The 24888-nt window shown below is 39.2% G+C and overlaps 2 protein-coding genes across 3 annotated transcripts; one reads left to right on the forward strand and one right to left on the reverse strand.

The window, feature by feature from the left end:
• Nucleotides 1-9217: 9217 nt before the first annotated feature.
• LOC111799489 (uncharacterized) lies at nt 9218-13831 on the forward strand. 2 transcript variants are annotated; one of them, XM_023682870.2, is made up of 7 exons: nt 9800-9875; nt 10788-10853; nt 11141-11229; nt 11528-11650; nt 11779-12600; nt 12709-12922; nt 13002-13831. In XM_023682870.2, the coding sequence occupies exons 3-7, from the start codon at nt 11179-11181 to the stop codon at nt 13565-13567; spliced, it is 1776 nt and encodes a 591-aa protein (XP_023538638.2). In that variant the 5' UTR covers nt 9800-9875; nt 10788-10853; nt 11141-11178; the 3' UTR covers nt 13568-13831. The 2 variants fall into 2 exon arrangements, with proteins under 2 accessions (XP_023538637.2, XP_023538638.2); XM_023682869.2 differs by lacking the exon at nt 10788-10853 and having other exon boundaries at nt 9218-9875.
• An 8134-nt stretch (nt 13832-21965) lies between these two features.
• LOC111799848 (uncharacterized) lies at nt 21966-23661 on the reverse strand. Its single transcript, XM_087126136.1, has 2 exons — nt 23177-23661; nt 21966-22791 (listed from the first exon to the last, which is right to left on the reverse strand). The coding sequence occupies exons 1-2, from the start codon at nt 23659-23661 to the stop codon at nt 21966-21968; spliced, it is 1311 nt and encodes a 436-aa protein (XP_086982262.1).
• Between the last annotated feature and the right edge of the window lie 1227 nt (nt 23662-24888).

A 24888-nucleotide genomic window follows, 5' to 3' on the forward strand; every position in this document is an offset into this window, starting at 1 on the left:
GGCTATGTTGATGGAACTATGGTTCCACCACCTCGCTTTGAACTAGAAACCTCCTCAACACTCGACACCAAATATTTGGCGTGAAAAGCAGCCGATCAATGGCTTCTCAGTCTCTTGCTCACCTCTCTCACTGAGGAAGGCATTGTCGTCGTCATTGGTCTCTCCACTACACGTGATGTTTGGCTTGCGTCGAAAACAACGTTCAACCATCATTCGAAAGCTCATGAACTGAGACTCAAGGATGGCTTGCAGCTGATGAAACGTGGCACCAAACCTATTGTTGAGTATGTCAGTGCCATCAAAACAATTTGTGACCAACTTTATGCCATTGGCAGACCCGTTAAGGACATTGATAAAGTGCACTGGTTTCTTCATGGACTCGGCATCGATTTTTCAATTTTTCTACTACTCAAATGATTTTCACCTCTCTCCCTTGTTTTGGAGATTTAGTTTCTAAAGCTGAAAGTTTTGAGCTGTTTCAGAGCTCGCTTGATTCTTATGACTCCACTCCTACGGCATTCACAGTCATTAATCGTGGTCGTGCCCATGGAAGTCACCCTGCTTCCTTTAGCAACTAGCGAGGTCATTCTCATTCCCACAAAAAAAAAAAAAAAAAAAAAAAAAAAAAAAAAAAAAAATTCTTCCAATCGAGGATGAACCCATTCAGGTCACGGTCGTCGACCACCTCTCTGCCAAATATGTAGCACGGAGGTCCATTATGCTGACCGCTGCAACAAACGGTATGTTCGGCTTGAATCTGCTCATACTCACCTTGTTGAAGTCTTCAACATGTCCTATTCTATTGCTGGATCTGATGCTGTTGATTGGTTTTTGGACACTGGGGTTCGGCCCATATGACCGCCGACCCATCTATTTTGGATCAGTCTAAAAATTATACGGATCAGGACTCTAAGACAAGTTTTCTAAGCCACAACTCTAACTGATGTTAATGCCGACCCATCTATTTTGGATCAGTCTAAAAATTATACGGATCAGGACTCTAAGACAAGTTTTCTAAGCCACAACTCTAACTGATGTTAATGATAATGAATGTATGAAAGCCAATGATTGTATGTTACTTAGAGTAAATGTGAACTGTGTATAGGGTTGTGTCATAAGGATGATTTAAAGATGAAAACTGCAAGGACCTCATGCATTTTGTGTTTACAAAAACATCGGGTTGTTCTCGAACCGAGCTTGAACACATATCTGATGCTTGATCTTCGGGTATCATGATATCCTGCATATTTAGCATCACGGTACGCTTCTTTTGCAAAAGATCATAATTGATTGTACCTTTGACAATCTCAAGGTCCGTCGAGCCGCATCCAAATGAGACTCTTTGGACTTTGCATGTACTAACTAATTACTCCAACTTCATTTTCAAATCCATTTGTTGTTTCATGTACATTTTTCGGTCCAACTCTCCATGCAAGAAAGCATTCTTCATATCTATCTATCATAGTTTATAATCTTTATTTACTGCAAGTGCTGGAGGAACTTGTACGATAGTGATCTTCGCCACTCGACTAAATATTTCATCATAATCTAGTCCATATTGTTGAGTGAACCCTAGAGCTACAGTCCAAGCCTTGTATCTCTTGATTGATCCATCCGGTCGACGCTTTATTTTGCAGACCCACTTGCAAGAGATGAGTTTGATATCTCTCGATCATGGCACTAGTTCCCAAGTTTGATTTTACTCAAGGCTTTCTGTCAAGCTGAATTTTGTGATGTTTCTTCATGTGTCTTAGGCTCTTGAACTTTTTCTTCTATAATAGTTGTATTTGTATACTTTGGATTTGGCTTTAGAAATCTTTCTAACTGTCTAAGTTGTTGAGGTGTCATTTCCTCTTTACCGAGTTTACTTACTTGAGTCACTTCTTGCTCACTAATATTAATATCACTTGGATCTTCAGGCAGATCAACACTTAAATAGATGTGTCAGTTTGCACATCCATCTTCTGTGGTAGAATTTCTTCAATGTTGTCCAAGTATGGTGATATTTCCTTTTTCGAGGGCTACCTCGCTTCCGTTGCACCACTCTGATCGTCAATCATGTGGTTTAAGCTTCTTGAATCAATGATCCAGTCATTTTCTTTATCGATATGCTCTTCCATCATTGTCATGAGTGTTAGCTTGTCTTCTTCTATTACAAATATTGCCTCTGCATCCCATTCCTCTTCCATCTCCTTTTTGGATGTTGCCACATTACCTTCCACTTTTTCTTGGACCAACAATCCCTAGACATGTGGTCCTTCTTCCCGCAATTGTAGCAAATGCCTTCAAATATCTTCCCTTGAGAGCTCTTGTTGTCATACTTCTGAGCTCTCCCTGGTTGTGCAGTTCCTTGGTGGCTCGTGGCTTATTGTTGCTTAAACATTTACTTATGTAGAGCGCTTCTTCTTCACTCTTCAGCATGATGCCTCCCATTTGCTTAGCTTCTTCGTTGGCTAGCAAATTTTTAAACTCTACAAATGATGGTTGAGAGGGTCATCCTTGTACAACTATAAAGAAACTTCTATATTCTAGTCGAATTCGTGGATAATGATTCTCTTCATTCGAGCTTCTCCAATGGCAGACTTCAAGTCTAGTTTAGTGATCTCGATTGACTTGACTTTATGGAAGTACCGAGCAATCGTCATGTCATGTTGTGAAATTGATAACAGCTCATTCTCTAGAAGTTGTAGCTTCGTATCATTCTTCTTTGAGAACAGCATCACGAACGTGTCTCGTGCTTCTTTTGGTGTCTTGTCATCCCAAATATGCTTTAACATCTCTTCTTCGATTGTGGTCTTCATGGCAAACATTGTTTTACCTGCTTTGATTCTCCATTTGCGCAAGGCGCTATTAGAATCCTCCTCTGACGACGTAGTTTCACTCCCGCTAACGACCTCCCAAAGGTTTTGTCCTTGTAAATAGGACATCATGCATGTTGCCCACGTGTTGTAGTTGTTGTTGTTGAGTTTCTTGATTTATCCAACAATTTGGAAATCACCCATCGTGTTGGCTGTACTTCAGTAATGTCAAACAAGGTCCTTCAACACAAAACTTGTAGAGTCACAGACTATTCACGACATAAAAGAAACTCACTCACTAAATCTCAAGAAACCGTTTCTAATGTGGAAGATCAGACAAATCTACAGTCACAGAGTAGACTAAGAATTTCAAGAGATCAAACAACCTACACCAACCTCGATATTACCAGATTGTTTAACACAACTTTTCGTGAGAAATACTCGCACCCTTTATTAACACCAATCGAGAAGAGATTACAAAACACTCGCACTTTTTATTAACACTAATCGAGAAAAGATTAGAACACACTCGCACTCTTTATTAACACCAATCGAAAAAATATTACAAGGTACTCTGTAAAATACTACTAGTGGTGGATCTGCTTGTGTTTCTTAAGATGAAAACTTAGGTAAGGTGGAGGGTATTTAGAGTAGATATAATCTATTTTTAAAATATCTAAATCTTTCATCTCAATTTTTTTCTAAAATATCTAAATTTGTTTCCAAAAATATGTTTATTTTAAAAGAATCATTTTCTTAAAAATAAATATAGAATGCGTTGACCCTGTTGGGCTAATGATTATTTTAATATGGATATCTACGTTCAATTTCAAGTTCCAACTCCTTTTGAAGCACCTAGAATCTAGAAGAACGTAGCTTGAACGATGGTGGGTTCGAGTTTGAAATCTTAGTCCCGAGTTTCCTTCCTCAGTGTGTTTTTCCACAAGATTTCGTCCCTCCCTTGATTTAAACATCATTGAACTTCCAAATACCATGAATTGTGACGTTAAATCGGGTGCTCTAGCCTTCCCTTGCATGCTCCCTAATTGGGTTAATATTTTGGAGTCAAAACAAAGGAACTGATTTTGTAACTCTTAAAGATCAAATTTGGAAGGTGTTGAAGGGTTGTAACTAAAAGTGTGGCTCAACTCAGTCCTCACGCTATTAGGAAAGTTGTTTCTGCATTAAAATCTTGTATGACCCTTCCCCCTTCCTTCAGCAAAGGGGATGTCCCAAAATTGCAATAGGTTGCATCACTTCTGTTTTTTTTTTTTTTTTAAATAAATATCTTATAATAACAAAGAAGGAATTGCCGGCGGAGGATGAGGCCGGCTAAGCCGTCGTTGGACTCCACGTCAGCTATTTTGCCTTCTTTTTTTTATTCTTTTCCTTTCCCCACCCCGAGCTTTCTATTATTCATGTTTCCGCCCCCAATTTTCTCTTATTCTCATTTGCACCCCCAACCCCTTGCCCCATTTTCTTTAATTTTAGCGCCCATTTCAATTTTAAAATTCCTCTTTGACTTTTCCAACGGGAGAAACTAAAAAAGAAAAGAAAGATTGTCCGCTTCGATGCTCCCATGGCTTGCTTTTACGCGTTTCCTGACGTGGCCACAATCCGTGGGCCCCACTCTCTCTCTCTCTCTCTCCGCCACGTCTCTTTCTTTATTTAAAAATTTAAATAAATAAATAAAAACAATTGCCCGTTCGGTGCGGACGATTTCGTAACGTAACGTTGCAAATTACAGTCCGTTAGAAAAAGTTACAATTCATTGGTTGGTGGCGTATTAAAGTTTTTTCTTTTTATTTTAATAAATGACCTAACCAAAATTAATTCTAATAAATAATTAATTGATTATAATTATTAAAAATTAATTTTTTTACCCATAGAAGCTAGCAAATTAAGTATACTTAAACATATTGGTAGCTAATTAGTTAATTTTAATAAATAAGTAATCATTTATTTAGTAAATCCAAATGAATTAAAATATATTAAAAATACAATTACAAAAAATAGAAAAATAAATTAAGAGAGGGATTAAAAGAAAACCTCATGCTTTTACAACAAAGATCCTTAGAAAAAGGGTTTTTCAAAGTAAGGCTAAACATTTATGTTCTTTTTAAGCAAAGAATAAAAGTTAATTAAAATATGATAATTTAATTGTTAAAAAATAAAAGAAATGAAAATAAAATGTCTAATTATTTGAAAATAATAAAATTAGAAAATGGAAATAGATATAATAATTAAAATGTGTGGTTGCTTATTTTATTTTAAAGGTGTGCAAAGTAATTTAAGATAATGGCGAATGGAAAGAATAAAAAGATAAAGTCGTAGGAGAGAGAAATTAGCTTCTCCCATTACCCATAGTGTGTGAGTCCCACTAAATATTATGTGTAATCTTTATACGTATTAATTCAAACTCTTGGTTGTGTCTCCCACATCTTCTCTCTCATCTTTCCTTCGTTTTTTATTTTTTATTTTTTTTGTTAATTCGTTAATTAAGAATATTAATATTTTCTTGACAAATTGGATGCCACTCAATATTAATACTCGACTTATCATGGACTTGTCATTTGACCCACTTGAGTGAGTAACTTTTTGTAATTGATTTAATAAATGTACTATTTTAAATATTTGACAAAATATTGTTCGTTCTCATATACAGAAATAGATAGATAGTTTATTAAATGTTGATTTCAAGACATGAACATTGAAATCTCGTCCTTTCACTATAACGAGAGAAACTTAATTTATGATCGTAGACTAATTATTCATAACATCATTCAAATTTTAAATTGTCTCACTTACATAACATGATCAATAAATTCATTGTATAGATTGTCTCACTCACATATCTCATCGGAATAAAACAACAAAATTATCCCTTTATTAAGCAAAAATTATGAATAACTTGCTAATGATCAACTTATATGTAATAGTTTATTAAGTTTACATATTTGGAACAATATGTAAACGCGAAAAATCCTAACAAAAATTCAAATATTTTGAAAAATCATTTCATGATTGAATTCTAACGAACATAAATCTTATTAACGAGTAGTTATGTTCAAGTTCATGTAGCTCATATTTCATATACTTTTAATAAATCTTTAAATTACACCAGATATCTTGAAGATGTTTTTTTTTTAATTTAAAATTATTTAAATAATAATTATTCATATTAAAGAGAAAAAGAAAAAAAAAACATAATAAACATATTCTCATATTCTCAAAATTTATAGAAAAAATAATAAAAGAAAATACATTAAAAAAAAGAAAAGAAATTAACAATAAACTAAAATAGGAACCAGTTGTACAAAAATAAAATATAAAATATAGAAATCAAAATGATATTTAAATTTATAATCTCTATGGTTAGATGAGTTTCTTTCTCATTCGTTAAAATGTCTGCATTATGTTTTTAGCATTTTGAAACAAAATAATAATAATAATGAAAAAAAAAAAACAGTTGTTTTTTTTTTTTATGCTTAGAGGCAATGTTTAATAAAAATTAATGTTTGGGTATTACATAAAAGTTTATATTTTCAAGAAAATTGACTTGAGTTGTAATACTAAAAAAAAAAAAAAATAAATAAATAAATTATATATATATATATATATATATATATATATATATAATTTATTTATTGAATTTATACTTGGAAGGAAAACTTATTATTATAACTACTTTTGTCGTAAATGTTTAAAATAAAACTTTGACTTTAAGTTGATATGGGTAGATCTGTCTACGAGGCGGAGTAGATTTTTCATTCTTGTTCCTATCACCGATTTAATTTTCTATCTATGCGAAAATTTTCATTTATTTTAATTTTTTCCCTTTATTTTTCTTTTAAAAAAATAGTATTTTAAAGTCTTCATTATAATGTTTATTAAAAAAAATTATAAAAAAATCATAACACAATTTATTTCATAAGCAAATATATATAATATTCTATTAACATAATTTAAAAATTAAAAATTAATATTACAGTTTTTTTTTTTTTTTTTTGACAATTTAAAAAATCTAGTAATAATTTATTAGAGGCTCAAAATTAATTAATTTTAAATTTTAAATTTATCTTTTATATATATATATATATATATACATATCCCATAACACTATCTAATGAGCGGTGTAAAATGAGCTTAGTTCATGTTGGGCTCGACTAGCTACGGTGAAATATGTCCCTGCCTGGGTAAGCTAGTTGTTTAAGCCAGTGAAAAGCTTGAAAAAGATGGGGGAGCCCTTATCTAATGATATCCTACGGGTAGGCCGTTAAGTGAAGAGAATGCTATGAGTTCACAAGAGTCACTAGAAGGATGCGAGGTAGCTTGTTTCTCTTTCTCTCCCCAATAAGTTAATCCCATCCACATAAATACATAGATTTTTCACTTCTAAAAAGAGCTTCAACCCTGCTATCGTGGTTAGAAATAAAAGTAGACACTCTTGGAGCAGACTCCACTTCAACTGCAACAACTTTAAAGAGCCTCAGGCTAAACAGCAGGTTCAACTAGTGCCTTTACAATATTCTCAGGTAAGACCGGAACAATATCCGTTGCAGTTAGGTCAGTCGGACGCAAAGTATACTTCCCAACACAAAAATCGGGATTGGAATAACCTTTGCTTCTGGCCCCTTATTGCTTAGGGCTGGATTCTTTTTATTCACCTGTGAGTCTTGTGAACTCATAGCATTCTCTTCACTTAACGGCTTACCCGTGGGATATCATTAGATAAGGGCTCCCCCATCTTCTTTTCCAAGCTTTTCACCGGCTCAAGACTTATCCCGACAGGGACATATTTCACAGTAGCTAGTCGAGCCCAACATGAACTAAGCTCATTTTACACTACTCATCAAATAGTGTTATATATATATATATATATATATATATATATATATATATATATATATATATATTATATTGAAAATATATTTATATTAGGTTGAGATGAAGATTTGGGCAGCGATAGAGTATTCTCGTCCCAAGCTATTTGTCTAACAAGTAAAAAATGTTTTCCACTCCCTTCTTTATTCTCTATGTAAATGGAGGATCTCTTCCTCGTTTGAGCACGGCTTATGTAACTCTAAACATGGGAATAAAATAGCGAGTTTAAAAAATGGAAGGGCAAAAACTCAAAAATCACAAACAAATTTGGTGGGTCATGTGAAATAAAATAAAAGGTGGGGTCATATGAAATAAAATAAAAGATATAGCTTGTTTTTTTTTAAAAAAAAATTGAAAAATCTCTCCATATTTAAAATTCCAAAACATAAATTTAAACATAATTTTATTAATATTTAAAATTATCTAGCATTTTTAAAGAAAGAAGAAACTTAATTTGTGTCCAACGATTATGAATTTAGATATAAAAAATTTAACAGACATATTTGAAAGATAAATAGCTATTTTTTAAAAAATATATGAACTAATTAAAGACTAAATTTATTATTTAATTGAAAAATAAAATCATGGAAAAAGAAAAAGATTATTTATTTATTATTATTATTTCAATGTTATTATTAAACGAATTAGAATATTAAACAAATTTGTTTGGTAAGGGTTAAACAAATTTGTTTAGGTAAGGGTTTTCTATTATCTTAGTCTTTAACTTTTCTAATATTTGGGGTTTACTTTTTAGTCTAATTTTAATTTTAATAAATATATTTTAATTAATTTAAGTAAGTTAATAAATTTACAACCAAATAAAAAAAAGTTGCTTAATTTGATGGTAACTCTTAAAATAATTATAGATAATTATGCTCTTAAAAAAAATTAGTTGATAAACAAAAAATAATATATGATAAATTTTAGTTTTAAATTTGAAAATCATATAATTGCATATGTTTTTTTAGTAAATTAATATTAAATGGGTGACTTAAATTAGACAATAATATAATTATTTTTATATATTGATATTAATTATCTAAGCTACCATCAACTGCATCAAATAATAAGATTCAGACCAAATACAATTTTTTTTTTTTTTTTTTTATAATTGAAAGATTAAAATCAAAATTCACTATTCTTTTAAAATTAAAAAAAAAAAAATCATAAATTGACAATTATACATCAGAAAGAGCGAGTCTTCGCCTCCTTCACCGGTAATTGCGGTCACCACTCTTCAAAAAACCGATCCTAAATTTCTCAATCTACACCTGTCCGCACTAATGTAAAACCCTGAATCTGCCGCACGTGACTACCCATTCGCTTTGGCTCTCAATCGTAATTCTGCTCTTATTGCAGGGGTTGTTTCGGTATTTCGCAGGATCGAAGTAATACGCGCGATTTCGTTGCGGCATTCTCGTCGATTTGATCTCGGCCGTTCATCGTTATCCCTAAATCCGCAATCCCGAAACCCTAGCTTCCGCTATTTCTACCATTTCGATGGTTTTTCAAACTTCCAATTTCGCCTTCTCCTCCTCTTTATATATATACATATATATATTCCGGACAAGAAACGAGCCCTTTCAAGTTCCCTGCCGGAGGTTTTACTTTATTCCCTGTCCAATTCTCTAATTTTATACAAGAATTTCAGGAAGAAGAAGATACAAGACACAGCTATCTTAATTCTTCTTTTCTTCGTTTTTCCCTATCTCAGCCAGTAATTTCTGTTCCAAGGTTTTGAATCCGGGGTTTTCAGCTTCAACCTAGTTTCTTCATTTGTGGGTTTTCTTTCCTAGAGCTGAATTTGTGTTCCGGTCGTTCGTTCGGTCGGTACCTCATCGTTTCTTTTTTGTTCGGCCCTTTTCTGTAATATGGAGAGGTTGTCGGCGGTGGCTTCAGCTGCTTCTTCACTGCCGGAGAGGACGACGATGGCCTCGGCGACGTCTGGGTATGTGAGCTGGTATGAGGATTTCATTTCTAGTCATAAAGGGAGAAGAGAAGTTCGTTATTATCTGAAGCGCAGCGATGGGAGCTTAGATCTGGCCGTCGTGGGGAAGGAGAAGAGCCTAAGGCATATGTCATATCACTATGCTTTGCAGAATCGGTTCCTTAATTCGGTGGGGCTTTTTTTGTCGCGCACGAAGCTCAAGTCTCGCAGGGAGGTCGTTGAGTGGCTAAGCTCTGTTGTTTCTGGTACTACCGCGTCTCTCTGTTTTTTTTTTTTCTCTCCGGAATTTCCATTTCTGGGTTTCTAAATTTCTTCTCTTCTCCTCGACCTATTTTTTTTTGTTTTTTTTTTTCGTTTTCATTTTTTCCCTGAAAAAAATTTGGTGAGGGGTTTTTGGTTTTTGGAGGGTGTTTCTTCAGATCTGGGTAATCTGGAATGAATTTTTTTGAAGTGTTTGTCTATTTATTCGTTTTCGACCATCAATTTTTTTTATCTTTATCCCCTTTTCGTTGACGGATCTTGTTTTGTCGCTTCCTCCCGCTGTATTACAGCAAAAGGTTGCTGAGAAAACGAGAGAGATCTTGGGTGAAGATTTGCCTTTTCTAGAACGAAATAGAGGGTCAATTCATTGTGGGTTCTCATGAACCGCTCTTCATTTTATCTTGTCGAATGGCTCGGTGTTTGGAAGAGGGAAAATTTTGTGCTTTCTTATCCTCCAATTTTCCGATCTATTTCGATCTTGACGTGGTTGGGCCATAGGCGACATGTTCGTCTTCGCTTTTGTTTCATGTCGTTCTTCTGGGCTCTGTTGAATCCTCCAAGGGTTTCTCCTTTGGGGTTTTCTTTACTCACCCACTTCTTAAATCCCCAGTAAGGATTCTGTCTGTGTTTGTGTTCATTTTTTGTCGAAATTTTCCTCTGAATAAGCGTTGGGATCCAGAGGGAACTGCGTTTGACAAGCCGACCTGTATTCATATCTCCTAAAAATCACTCTTTCGATTGTTTCTCTAGGCCTCATCGGATCTCATATGCTTTTCTCGCCTCTCCTGTTTTTCCTTCCTCACTTGGCTACTTCTTCTTCGTCATACCATTAGTTATTTCTTCCTTGGATTTCTGGTGTTCGTGATTTTGTGAACTGACAGTTATCTGGGCTGCAGGCGCACTTACTCAATTTTTAAAGGGCTGATTGAAGCACAGGAATGCTTTTGGCCTCATAAATATAGGTTAAGATCTTCCATGGCCAAAATTGTTATGTGGTTTTGATTTCAGATATTTTCCGTTTTCGTGATCTGGGTTTTCCCCAAAGATCGATTTGTTTTTGCTGGCTGGAAGATTTGAAATTCACGAGCACCATATTTCAAAGTTTTTGTTTTTTGGATTCTAGTTCATTCATCTTCGTAGCTATTTTCCCCTCTTATTTCCAATTTTTATGTCTTTTATCATCTTTATTTTGATTACTTGACAACAAGGTGTTCTTAATTTGATCGATGCAATTACTTTCATTTACCAGATTCCCAACGTAAAACATCACAACCATCTGATCGAATAATGGACAAAGAAGGTGCAGATGCTCGCCCATCGAACGCAGAACCCTTGAAGGTAATGCTAAGTGTCTGTTTGTTTTATCCACCAGTTGATGGTTCAGTGTTATATCCACTTGTGTATGTTCTGGTTTCCAAGTATTTGAAAATTGGCTAGTCATTTAGGATTCTGCAGCCGCAAAGCTTGCAAGTTCTGAATGGGCCATTGGATCTGTACAAGTATACTAAAACAGGAGTAAAGATTAATTGAGCACCCTTATGTTGATGTAATTATCATATAACAGTTCTTTCCTTTTCATCTACTGATTTATTGTTTGGTTTTTAAACTATATCCTGACTGGTAGTCTCCTGTTCAGGATGTTCAACCATTAAGATTGGGGCAATATACCAGAGATTTTTCATGGATAGGATGTCCTTGGACATGTAAGCGTAAGCGCAGGCATTATCCATCTTTCAGTCGGAATGGCGTTAAGATCTCAGTAAGTATTTCTGCTCGTTTGTTATCTCAACAGTACCGTTTCTCTCTGAACAGTTAAGTCAAGGAAGTAATTAGTTTTTGTTCATTTGTGTCTTGTATTAATCTTGCATTTTTCTCATGACGTTCTAGGTTCATGACTTTGTATATGTCTTGGCTGAGGAAGGCAAGCGTCTTGTTGCGTACTTGGAGGATATGTATGAGGACTGTAGAAGCAACAGGATGGTTGTGGTACGATGGTTTCACAAAATTGATGAGGTTGATATTGATTTGCCACACAATTTTAATGACAGAGAGATTTTCTTTTCTCTTTGTCTTCAAGATCTCAGTATTGAATGCATAGATGGGTTGGCGACTGTTCTTAGTCCCCACCACTTTCAGAAGTTCCAGACCGAGGCGAAACTTACTCAATTGGAGCCATATGTATGTGTGAAGCAATTTGATAATGATGATATCAAACCCTTCGATATTACACAGGTTAAAGGCTATTGGAAGCAAGAGATACTCAGATACATGTATGCTCTTTCTTCTTCAAAAGCTCAAGGTCACTCTCAACACTCAGAAGATGACATAAGTGCTGAGATGAGACCTCGAAAGAGGCATCGGCGATTGAATAATGAGGACCCTCAAAATAATGAGAAGAGACAGCCGGTTAATGTGTCTCCTTCTCTTGATGTGCACAGTTCAAGCCATAACTTGGTTGGTTTTAAACGCAGTGATGTTATTTTCAGTCCAAAAGGGGGTTGTGCTTCTAAAACTTTTATAGGTAAAGAGTTGAAGAGCAACTCTTCTACAAGTCAGTTAACTGTTGGATCGGAGATCGAAGTTCTCTCACAAGATAGCGGCATTAGAGGGTGTTGGTTCAGAGCTTCAATAATCAAGAAGCGCAGAGACAAGGTCAAGGTGCAATATTGCGATCTGCAGGATGCCAATGATGAATCAAACAAGCTTGTGGTATGTGTTCTATTGGGTGATCATATCTATTTGTCGTCTTTTGTCTAAATTATAAAATGAACTAGATGGTTGATGCTCGTTTTTATATTGTTTTATTTGAATATGCAGGAATGGCTTTCAGCATCTAGAGTTGCAGGCCTTGATCAATTGGGTCTACGCTTCAATGGAAGACTGGTTATTCGTCCTGATCCTGGTAAGGCTACCGAAGGCTCTGGGGTCTATAATGTCGGGACAATTGTTGATGTATGGTGGCATGATGGTTGGTGGGAAGGAATTGTTGTTCAGAAGGAATGTGAAGACAAGTTGCGAGTTTACTTACCAGGTATGTTTTTAGTGCAATGCGTGTTGTTTCAAAAGGAAGTCCTCATTTAAGATTAATATTAATTTCAATATACCTTCAGGTGAAAAGAAAGAAGCGGTTTTTGGCACAGCAGACTTGAGGCATTCTCAAGAATGGTTTGGAAACCGGTGGATGCAAATGCAGGAACGGCCAGATATTGCAACCTCCATTTCATCTCGAGTTGCGAATGAAGACCTCCCTGATAAGGTGTCTTCTGAAGGCAAGTTGGCACTGTCGACCCGAGTTGAGATTTGTGATAGCAAAGCAGCACGGGAAGGACGAAGTCAATCAAGCGAACCTCGACCAAACTCAAATGCTGATAAGGCTAAAGAAGTGTGCACGGTACGAGATCTATCGAAGGACGGTTCACTTGCAAAATTGCGGTGGACAGGATCGAAAAAGAGAAGCCAACCCAGCAGCAGCAGCAGTAGCAACGCATTTGGGAAGCGTGTTGAAGATGCAAGTAAATCCTTTCCTTCCCCATTAGCTTGTTCGAGTGGTTGTGATAGATTTATGATGGGAAGCTCCATGAAAGTAGTAGATCACGATAACTGCAAGTACCTGGGGGAGTCTATGTTCACCACATCGGTTGTGCCTCCTCTCTCAAGCTTGGTAATGTCAAGATGATGATGATGATGATGATTGGGATTGTTTTTTGGTTATTGCTTTTGTTCTAATCATTTCTTTGACAAGTTAAATTTATTCTAGTGTTATCTTATAGTGGTGGTGGTGCATCTATTGGATGCTTTCTTTTGTATTCTGGTAGGCTTAGAAATGTTAACCTTAGCGGGAGACCTGTGGCCCTTCAATCTTGATCTGGATGTATATGTATTATATATATTATTATATGAAATGAAATGATAGTGCCTAGTGGAGCCCTTTGTCAGGAAACTCTCCCTTTCATGTTGTCTAGGCATCAAGTTTGGACTGTTGAGAGCAAAAGATTAGTAGAGATTCATAACAAAGCTCTGCAATATGGCATGGTTTAGTTCGACCAAGCTTTCTCGTCTCTTTTCTGTTTGTGTTCGAATATGTTGGTCTTTGGATGGATGGGGATGTGAAGGTGAGGCCAATACAAATCCATTTGTTGACAAAAAAGTCAAAAGGAAGATGAACAAAAACACATTGAATAAAAGAAAGGCGGCCATAGAAAACGCAAATTGCAGTTGCGCAGCCATTTTTGAACCCTTCACTTTTTCTTCGTTCATCATTACGTTTCAATTATTCAAACTTCCCACCTTCCCTGCACTCATACCAGTGCCCACGGCCTGAGCCCAAATCAACCCAACTCAAATTATAGAGATCGGACGGAGTTAAATTAATATTTTGGATCTCGAATTATACAAATTGGACTGGGTTAGATTAATATTTTGGGTCGAGCTGATTTAATTTTTCTATACTTGCATTAACTCTATTTATTTTCCAGTTCATGAGACAAAAATCTGGGGTCAAAAACATCTCTCAATCCAACTCAATTCCCTTACGTATGCACCCTCCTCTTAAACCTTCAAATTATTTTGTATAACATTCTACACATTTTCAATTTTAATTTGACTAAATTTGATGTGACACTTCTCTCCCGCACTGTTCTCTCATTAATGGTAGCTGATAAGCCACCGACTATTGCATCAGCGTTGGTGGATTGAAGCGCGGTCAGTAATTGTTGCTGGCGATGGTCGTCAGGGTCCACTCTCTCGCTCCATCAAAGCTCTGTTGGCAAGCACTAAACCGCGGGTAAGTAAGTTTCTGTCTTACCATTTATTATTCGCCTTCACACCAATTGTCCACGTCTTTTCACCCAACGTCGAGTCACACCGGAAGTTGGTTGTTAGGTCATCCTCAACCTCATCTTTCGCTTTCCTTCCAATACTCTCACCTTCCTCACCTCTCCCTCACCCTCCATTACTTTCACTAGGCTGCCAACCTCATTGCTTTTGTTGGGATTTGGGTATATTACAATAATACCACTTAGGACATGAATTTCTGTCTCATTAGTATCACGGTCGTGCTCATCTAATGCGTGTTGTGTAAAGGCCCCCACAAACTGTCCTACTGTCTTCATCGAGCCTCTCTCAATGCACTCCAAGTGTCCATTCAAGAGAGCGACGACACAGGAATCGAGACTACGCCAGACAGGAGGGAAGATTAAGACAACCCCCGAATGGGTGCACTTAAATTCTTGTCAGCCCTCCAACGGTAGGTCGACCCAAAGGAGATAATAGAGAAAGGGGTCATGTTCGTAGATGCAACAATAAACTCCCGACCAAGCAAGAGCACCTTGATAGACTCAAGTGTGACTCACAACTTCATTGCCGACCAAGCAAGAGCACCTTGATAGACTCAGGTGTGACTCACAACTTCATCGCCGACCAAGAAACACGAAGATTGGGACTCACCATAGAAAATGACCCATAAAAATGAAAGATGTCAACTCAGAGGTCTTGCCTATTGTGGAAGTCTCCAAAAGAGTCCCCTTCAAATCAGGGGTCTGGACAAGAGAGATGGACCTTGTCGTGGTTCGCATGGATGACTTTGACGTGGTACTTGGGATGGACTTTCTCTTAGAACACAAAATTATCCCAATGCCACTAGCGAAATGCTTGGTGATCACCGATCACAACTCCACAGTAATACCTGCAAGCATCAAGCAACTAGGTAATCTTAGACGTCAACCAGTTAGGTGGTGGAGGATGTTACGGTCATGCTCGTCCAAGGTGTGTTGCCCATGGTCGCATGCCCATGACAAGCCAAACCCTTTATATCTTTCCATGTTCTAGTGTTTTACTTTTGTATTTCTACGAAGTATGACATTTCGGAAAAATCATGTCTAGGCCTGTTAGACATGAAATGCCTCAGAATGTACTATAGGCGGATATGACTAGTTGTCAACTTCTCCCTACCAATAGTTATATATTGTGAACCGTTGTTGTTACTCTCATGATTGCATATATAACGTCTCTTTCAAAATGTCTCTTTCGAAAATCTCTCTCTGCCCTCGTTTTCTAAAATCGAGGCCAGAAGCTCGAGCATACGTCGCTTGGCCGAAGACGACGTAAGAACGAATTGGCTTAGCTCACTTGTCGTTGGAAAGTGAGTGCCGCACAATCGCAAGTCCGCTGCTATCAAGAGTGCGATTGTAATATTTAGCTTCCAATTCCTTCATCAAAAGCCTCCTTTTGCCACCATGAACCTAAACTAACCAATTTGAATCATAATGACGGAGTGTAGAGGTAAAATTTTGAATTCTCCTGTCTTGAATTGAATTTTCATTCTTACCTTAAAAATGAATTCTAATACTTCAATTTAATTAAATTAAGAGAGCATGTTTTAACTTTAGACGTATTTTTAAAAATTTCTATATGAATGTATAGGAACTAGTTTGAGTTAATTGGTTGAGTGTTAACTCCCAATTTCAGCCAAACTCAAGTGCTTAAAAACTCGATAAAGAAAAGCTTGTATCTCGTGTTTGGTTGCTCTTCACTCCCAATTTCTTGTTCCAAATCACTATCTCAAGTCTCTTATTTATAGCTTAAACTTCCACCAACATTACCAACATCAACTCTCAAATTCAATGGTTACATAGATTTGTGGTAGTCTCATCATAGGTAATACCCAAGTTTGAGGTAACGTGGACAATTGGATTGCCAAAAATTTGATAAAATCTTGGGTGTGCCAAATTTAGGTATAATCTTCCTTTACAAATTTCAAAACCTCAGTGCTATTTTTGGGAGAAAACAATGACGCTATTCTTACAACTTCTTTCCAATCTCACTTTGGCCCACCTGATCCACACGTGTAGTTCTCCTTAACCTCGCTTAACCTACATGGATTGAGTGGTCTTAGGCCTCACCAAACTGCATGGGTCGATCTTTATAACCTCACTTGATCCACATGAGTTAGTTGGTTTGATCGACCAACATGGCTCGATTTCCATGACCTCGTGCAACTAACATGGATTGTAACGACTCTAATATTTTACCTATTTAATCTAAGGTCATTACTAAACTTTGAAATGCGAAATATACATTAAATGACCCATATTCATAGATGGGACTTGCACTCTCCTTTTATTACTTCAGAAAAAATGATTACAAGAAAAGAAAAAGAACATTATTGAATAAAGGAAAAGTAACCAATGTTTTATTCTACCCTATGGTTTATTATGCAAATACATTTCAACCTATACTAACCTATACTAATGATGCAACCAAATTCAGCCTAGACTACGAAATGGAAAAAAAAAACAAACAACTACCCTATGCATGTGCCACGGTGCAACCAAATTCAGCCTAGACTACGAAATGGAAAAAAAAACAAACAACTACCCTATGCATGTGCCACGGTCCTGGGGTGTACGATGCCGCCGTCGTTGTCACATGAGTGCCTTGCCCTTATCTGCAAAAGTAAAATAGTACGAGGCTTGAGTATTTCTAGAATACTCAGTAAGTGACCCCTATCGGGGTTATGCGACAAACACATGCAATGAAATGATGAGACCTATCTTTCATTTCGTTTCGTTTCGTTTTCCCTACGGTGTAATCCTAACAGGTAATCATGGACGTGTATCATATACTCTACACGCAACCCATACGTGCGAGCATGGGCTCACCAGCTAGTTCGCACACCGCTGGGCCACTGTCCCTAGCCGGTGGACATACTCTGGGAGCCCCTTGTACCGGGACCCGTTAAAACTAGAACCGTCACGGCAGCGCTATGCAAGGCATAACGATCGTTGTCCTGCCATTGGATGTACGCGTCCGTACCCTCGTGATGGGATAGGGGTATCCCCCTAAATGCATGAACACATAATATGCATGAGGTCCCACTAGTCCTACAGTTATCATTAATGAACATAACCCCGTGTCACGTTTTCATGCTTACATGTCATTCTCATTCTCATTTCGTTATGTATCATACATATTCCTAGCGGGGTTATGTTTCATGCAATTTACCGTATTTCATGTCATACAATTCATACAGTTACATTCAAATATTCATACAAACAAGCCATAATCGTACAAGGGTCACACATCGTCACATGCATAACATATCACATCAACCAAGCAACATACATAACATACATTCACGTTCACATGATTTCGTACTTAAGCACATTAAGCTAGCATACAATATAATGACACGTGCATATCCACGGGCACGTGCCAACATACAGCAATTAACGCGTAACCTACGACGGGTGAGTCACTTACTTGGTAGGCCTTAGCCGAAGTACTCCCTAGAATATAACGTAAGTTCCTAGCTCCTCGTGGACGTTCTATGCTTCCGTTGGTGGTTGGTTCCTATTGGTTCATTAGTCACTTTCGTTAGTATTTCACAAATAATAATAAATTCCCAACTGGAATTTGTGAAATACGACCTTACCTTAAACAGGCCAAAACCAGGTCCGGGAGGATCAAAACGGTGTCAAACGGGCTGGAAACAGGTTTCCCGAGCCGAATAAGCCGCCGGAGCCAAGAGGAGCCGCGCTGCAGACGTGCCACGTGGCACAATCAGAGAGCGACGCGTGTGCAGGAGTCTCGGGTCGAGGCGCAAGTTAACGGATCGCTCGCGGGTCTCGGGACGAACGCGGGTGACGGGTCGTGCGCGGTGATGGGCCAGTTTCGCGGATGAAGGGTCGGGGTGTTTGGGCCGCGGGAATCGTCGATTTTGGGCCGACCGAAGGAATGGGGTTCAATTCGGGTTGCCAGATCCGGCTCTCGGGTCGGACTTCGTCCTCTTCGCCCGACTGCCTGCGCACTTTTCCGGCGACCTCTCTCTCTCCTCGACAACGTCGTCTCGACGTCCTTTTTCTCTCTTTTTTCCTCCGTTCCCGAGATTATTCTTCACCCTAACCCTGTTTTTGGTACAGATTTCGTTGGTAAGGACCTCACACTCCCGGATCTGGAGAAGCTCGGAAGTCCGCCATTCCGTCTTCCTTGCCGACGGTGTTCAGTGTAAGGGACTCGTCTAAAACCTACTCCTGAGGTGTGTAAAGGGTTTTGGGATTACTTTTTTGGTGTAAAATGGGAGTTTTGACGTCGATTCGTATGGTTCGGCTTCGCCGGAGTTCCGTCTGTTTTCCGTTTTCTTTTCACTGTTTTCGTTTCTTTGTAGGTTCTCCCAGGGTGGCTGAAGGTCGGGGACGCGATATGTGGCATCCCAGCCCTCGGCCGCCCTTTGTGGGTCGTGTGCGAGCGAAAACTCCGGTGTTCGCTGGAGTTTTCGGCTCTGCCGACGACCCTCACTTTTTTTTTTTTTTTTTTTTGGGTTCCGTTACATTACCTACCCCTAAAAAGAACTTTCGTCCTCGAAAGTCTCGAACTCGTGGATCAACTCGGGATATTTTTCCTTTATTTCCTCCTCTCGTTCCCACGTGGCTTCCTCGACTTGGTGGTTACGCCACAATACCTTAACGAAACCTATATTCCTATTACGTAAGGCTTTCACCTCTCGAGCTAGAATTTTAATCAGTTTCTCCAGGTAACTTAAATTTTTCTCGATTTCGAGAGGTTTGTAGTCTATTACGTGCGTCGAGTCTGCAATATATTTCCTTAACATGGACACATGGAATACATTGTGTACGCTTGAAAGTGAAGGTGGTAAAGCTAGTTTGTAAGCTACCGAACCTACTCTTTCTAAAATTTCGAACGGTCCAATGAATCGGGGGCTGAGCTTCCCCTTGCGTCCGAATCTTAGAATACCTTTCATGGGAGCTACTTTTAGGAACACTGGGTCCCCCTCTTCGAACTCTAAATTTCTACGCCTAACGTTGGCGTAGCTCTTTTGCCTACTCTGTGCGGTACACATTCTTACTCTAATTTTCTATATTGCCTCGTTGGTGACGCGGACCAGCTCGGGTCCTACTAGTTCTCGTTCTCTTACTTCGTCCCAGCACAATAGGGATCTACATCGTTTTCCATACAACGCTTCAAAGGGTGCTATCCCGATGGTTGCTTGGAAGCTGTTATTGTAAGAAAATTCCATTAAGTGCAGTTTGGTGTCCCAACTCCCTGTGAAATCCATAACGCATGCCCGAAGCATGTCTTCCAGAATTTGGGTTAATCGTTCCGTTTGGCCATCCATTTGTGGGGGGAAGGCGATGTTAAAGTCGAGGCGGGTACCCATCACTTTTTGGAGTCCGCGCCAAAAGGCCGACGTAAAATGCGGGTCCCGATCCGACACAATTGACACCGGTACTCCATGCAACCTCACAATTTCTTTAACATACAGTTGGGCCAATTGTCTACTGTATATGTTGCCTTACCCGGTAGGAAGTGAGCTGACTTTGTCAGACGATCCACGACCACCCAGATTACCGTATAGCCCTTTAATGTTTTGGGTAGGCCTACTATGAAATCCATGACAATGTTTTCCCATTTCCATTCCGGTATACTTAGAGGTTGTAGTAGCCCGCCGATTTTCTGCCTAGGGGCTTTTATTTGTTGGCACACCAAACACTTACTCACGTACTCCGCGATATCCTTTTTCATACTTCGCCACCAGAAGTGTTGTTTCAAGTCTTGATACATCTTTATTCCACCTAGATGTATCGAGAAGGTTGAGTTGTGTGCCTCAGTTAGGATTTCATTCTTTATTTCGCTCATGGGTGGGACACATAAACGCCCTTGGTATAATAATCTGTCATCTGTTGACTTAGAGAATCCGTCCACTGGGCCTACTTCCAATTGGTCTAGGATTTTACTTAGGCTTGGATCCCCACGTTGTGAGTCTATGATCCTTTGTCTGAGCGTGGGGCGCACTGTCAGTCGGGCTATTTGGGCTGCAACTTCTTTGGTTACTACCGCTATATCAGCCCGTTCGAAATCAGTTCGCACTCGTGGCTCCCTAGTGATGAGGGCCGATGAGTGTACTGCTTTTCGACTCAGTGCATCAGCGACTACGTTTGCTTTTCCATGGTGGTACTGGATGTCTATGTCGTAATCTTTTACCAGCTCTAATCATCTACGTTGCCTCATGTTCAATTCTTTTTGTGTGAACAAATATTTTAGGCTTTTGTGGTCCGTGTAGATCTGGGTCTTTTCGCCATACAGGTAGTGTCGCCAAATTTTTAACGCGAACACTACTGCTACCAGCTCCAAATCATGTGTAGGATAGTTTTTCTCGTAATCTTTTAGTTGGCGTGACTCATACGCAACCACCTTGCCGTGTTGCATCAGTACACAACCTAATCCCTTTTTGGATGCGTCACTGTAAATCACATATCCCACAAAACTTTCTGGAACTGTGAGCACTAGGGTGGATACTAGTCTTTGTTTTAGTTCTTGAAAGCTGGCCTCACAAGTATCGTTCCAAACAAAAGGTACACCTTTTTTTGTCAATTGGGTGAGAGGCGTGACTATTCTAGCGAAGTCCTGGACAAACCTTCGATAGTAGCCCGCCAATCCCAAGAAACTTCGTATCTCGATGACCGTTGTTGGGCGTTTCTATTTCGTGACCGCTTCTATCTTATTGGGATCTACGAAGATTTTGTCTTTAGACACTACGTGCCCTAGAAACGAAACCTGTCGTAGCCAAAATTCACACTTGAATTTGGCATACAGCTTGTTCTCCCTTAGGATAGTTAAGGCTTTGCGAAGGTGCTCTTGGTGTTCTAGGTCTGTTTTCGAGTATATCAGGATATCGTCTATGAACACTCACAAATGAGTCTAAGCACTCCTTAAATACTCGGTTCATTAGTTCCACAAATACCGCTGGGGCATTGGTGAGACCAAAAGACATCACCACAAACTCGTAGTGGCCATATCTAGTTCGAAAGGCTGTTTTCGGTATGTCTTCATTTTTAATCTTAATTTGATGGTATCCTGATCGAAGATCTATTTTAGAAAAAACTGTCGCCCTACGTAGTTGGTCAAATAGGTCCTCAATACGGGATAACGGGTATTTGTTCTTTACCGTCCTCTTGTTTAATTCCCTATAATCAATGCATAAACGCATTGAGCCGTCTTTCTTTTTAACAAACAAACACTGGCGCACCCCAAGGGGACACGCTAGGTGAATGAAGCCCTTATCTAGCAGGTCTTGCTTGTGTTTTAAGTTCTTTTAGTTCTGCTGGTGCCATGCGGTACGGGGCCTTAGAGATGGGTCCCGTTCCTGGTTCCTGATCTATTCCAAAGTCTACCTCTCGCAATGGAGGAATTCTCGAGAGGTCCTCCGGGAAGACATCCATAAATTCGTTTACTATGGGTACTGTATCTATGGGTTTTTCCTTTCCTTTTGTATTTACTGCACAGACTAGAAATGCCCACCCCCCTTGTTGTATCAGGCGTCTAGCTTTCATCATCGATATTATTTTTGGGGTGGTACCTGAGGAGGTTCCTTTAAACTTAAAGGTAAGTTCGTTGGGAGGTGTGAATATCACCTCCTTCTTATGGCAGTCTATGCTAGCAAAGTTTTTGGCTAACCGGTCCATTCCTAGTATGACGTCAAAATCCGTCATATCCACTACCTTTAAGTCTACGTGGATGGTTTGTCCAGCTATTACCACTTGTCTGTCGTTTACTCTATTTTTCGTAACTAAGTCTACCCCTGCTGGGGTACCGACCGACAATGCATGCATTAAGGGTTCTACTATGAACCCTGCTTGTTTAACAAATGGTAAAGCAACAAAGGAATGGGTAGAACCAGAATCAAACAATGTCAACGCAAAGTGTCCTAGTATATAAAGTGTACCTGTCACCACGGTGCTAGATGTCCCCGCCTCTTTACTGGTCGTTACATATGCCCTGGTCTGTGGACGGGTTTGTATGGTGGGCTTTCGGATGACCGGTCCTCTAAGGGGGGTTCCCTTGGATTTCCCGGTCTCTTTGTAGGGCAAGTTCTGGCCACATGACCTGCATGACCAAAGATATAACACATACCTGAGCCCGCCAAACATCTCCCAACATGTTGTTTTCCACAGTTACGGCACAGGGGCTTCTCCATTGCTAGGTATCGGTCTATTGGGGGTGGAGCAGATGGCCTACTCTGATATCGAGGTCTCTGGGACGGTGGTTGGAATTCTGTGGTATCGACCTCGACAGGACGTTTCCTCCCTGTGACGACCGTTGGCTCCGTTTTCTTTTCCTCTGGGGGTTCCTCTACGGCCTTGGCCGTCCTTAGGGCCTCTTCATAGGTTTTTGGGTTAAAGGCCTCTAACATGCGGCGGGTTTTCAGGTTCAATCCCAACACAAATTTTTCTGTCTGTCTCTTCCAGTGTCAGCTAATGACGGTGCAAACCTTCTCAATCTCATGAAGTCCTGATCGTACTGATCCACCGTACGATCATCTTGGGTTAAGTGGTTAAACTCTTGCTGTTTCTTTATACGGGTTTCCTTTGGATAATAGTATTTTAGAAAGGCTTCCTTAAAGGTCTCCCACGTTGTAATTCCCCCGCCCGGGTTGATTCTCTGTTTATTATCCGACCACCACACTTCTACATCTTTTTGTAACACGTATGTCGCACATGCCACCTTATGTTCATCAGGGCATCTCATTGATTCAATGGTCATTTCCATGTTTGCGATCCACGTCTGAGCCGCTGTGGGATCTTCCTTTGAACCGACAAAAGGACGGGGGTTATACCGCCTGAAATCCTTTAACCAACTCGCACCCCTATCCGGGTGCGGGTTGTTCACCGGTTGGATAGCTACCGCATCCACTGGTTGCGGGGCCACCGGGTTGGCTAGTTGCGTGGCCACCGCGTTGGCTGGTTGCGTGGCCATTGCCGCGACTTGTTGCGTAGCCAACAATGTGGCCTTTTGTGTGTCTAGCATGGTTTGCATAGTTTTTTTTTGGAGGGATTCTAACAGTAACTTTGTGGCGGGGTCTAACCCGGCCTGTGGTGTAGCTTGAGGGGGCGGTGCATATTCAGGAGGGGATACACATTGTGGGGGAGGTGCATATTCAGGAGGGGGTACAACTTGTGGGGAAGGTGCATATTCAGTAGGTGGTACAAATGCATATGGGCCGGTAGTCGACCCCTCTTGGGAAGAACTTCTATCGGCGTCTCCTCTTCCTCCTCTCCTAATGGGAGGTCATCCTCTCCCTCTCCTACCTCTTCCACGTCCTCTGTGCGGCATGGTTCTAGAAACCAAGAAAGGATTCTAGCTAAGTTTATGATTTACAACATTCCCTACATCCTACCATATAATAAATATGTATATAAGAAAAAACATAAATTATCATAAAGTAAAGACGTGCATTACATCAGATCACATCCACCCCAGATAACATCAACACCTTTTCTGTAACGACCCGAAAATTTTGAAGGTCTCGAGCCACGTATCGTTACTCAAGAATGTCGAAATAAGAAAAATGCGTAAAATTTAAAACATTTAAACACGTGCATGTAATTTGAAATTTAATTAAAGTCGCAATCAAAATTTTGTTTTTATAAAGAATAGAGAAAACACCACATAGATGCAATATCTTTCGGACAACTATTTAAAATACATGAAAGGCCGAATTTAAAGGTAGGTACAAAGAAACTCGACTCAAACGTGATGGAACTCTCTATAGCCAACAGCCCCGTGTGCCTTCGCCTCGACCGCTACATCAACTCCCACCTGAAAAGAAAGTTGGAGTAGCAGGGATGAGTATATAAAATATACTCAGTAAGCGGCTTGCTGGTAGTTCATATTTCGTTATTAAGTCTTATTGATCTTGTTCCCACGTTCGGGTTCTTATTCTCTCACTGGGATTCATTCTCCCGTATAGGCTTCTTCCTAGGTTACACCCTAAGATTTCTCATTCCACTCTCTTGGTTCACGGTCCCATCTGGACCTCCAGCCCTCGGAATATTCTTAGGTCCTCTAGGTCTCCTAGTTAGTCGCTTCTGCTAGCCACTCTGATCACCGTCATCATATCTCGAGCACTTGAGGCGCGACCTCGGTGCTTAGGGTTCGTGCATTCTAAGACTTGACCAACTCTCAAGTGTACTACTGTAGACC

The sequence above is a fragment of the Cucurbita pepo genome, chromosome 1, assembly GCF_057944985.1.
Source record: "Cucurbita pepo subsp. pepo isolate OVF chromosome 1, ASM5794498v1, whole genome shotgun sequence".
In the NCBI taxonomy this organism is placed as follows: Eukaryota; Viridiplantae; Streptophyta; class Magnoliopsida; order Cucurbitales; family Cucurbitaceae; genus Cucurbita; species Cucurbita pepo.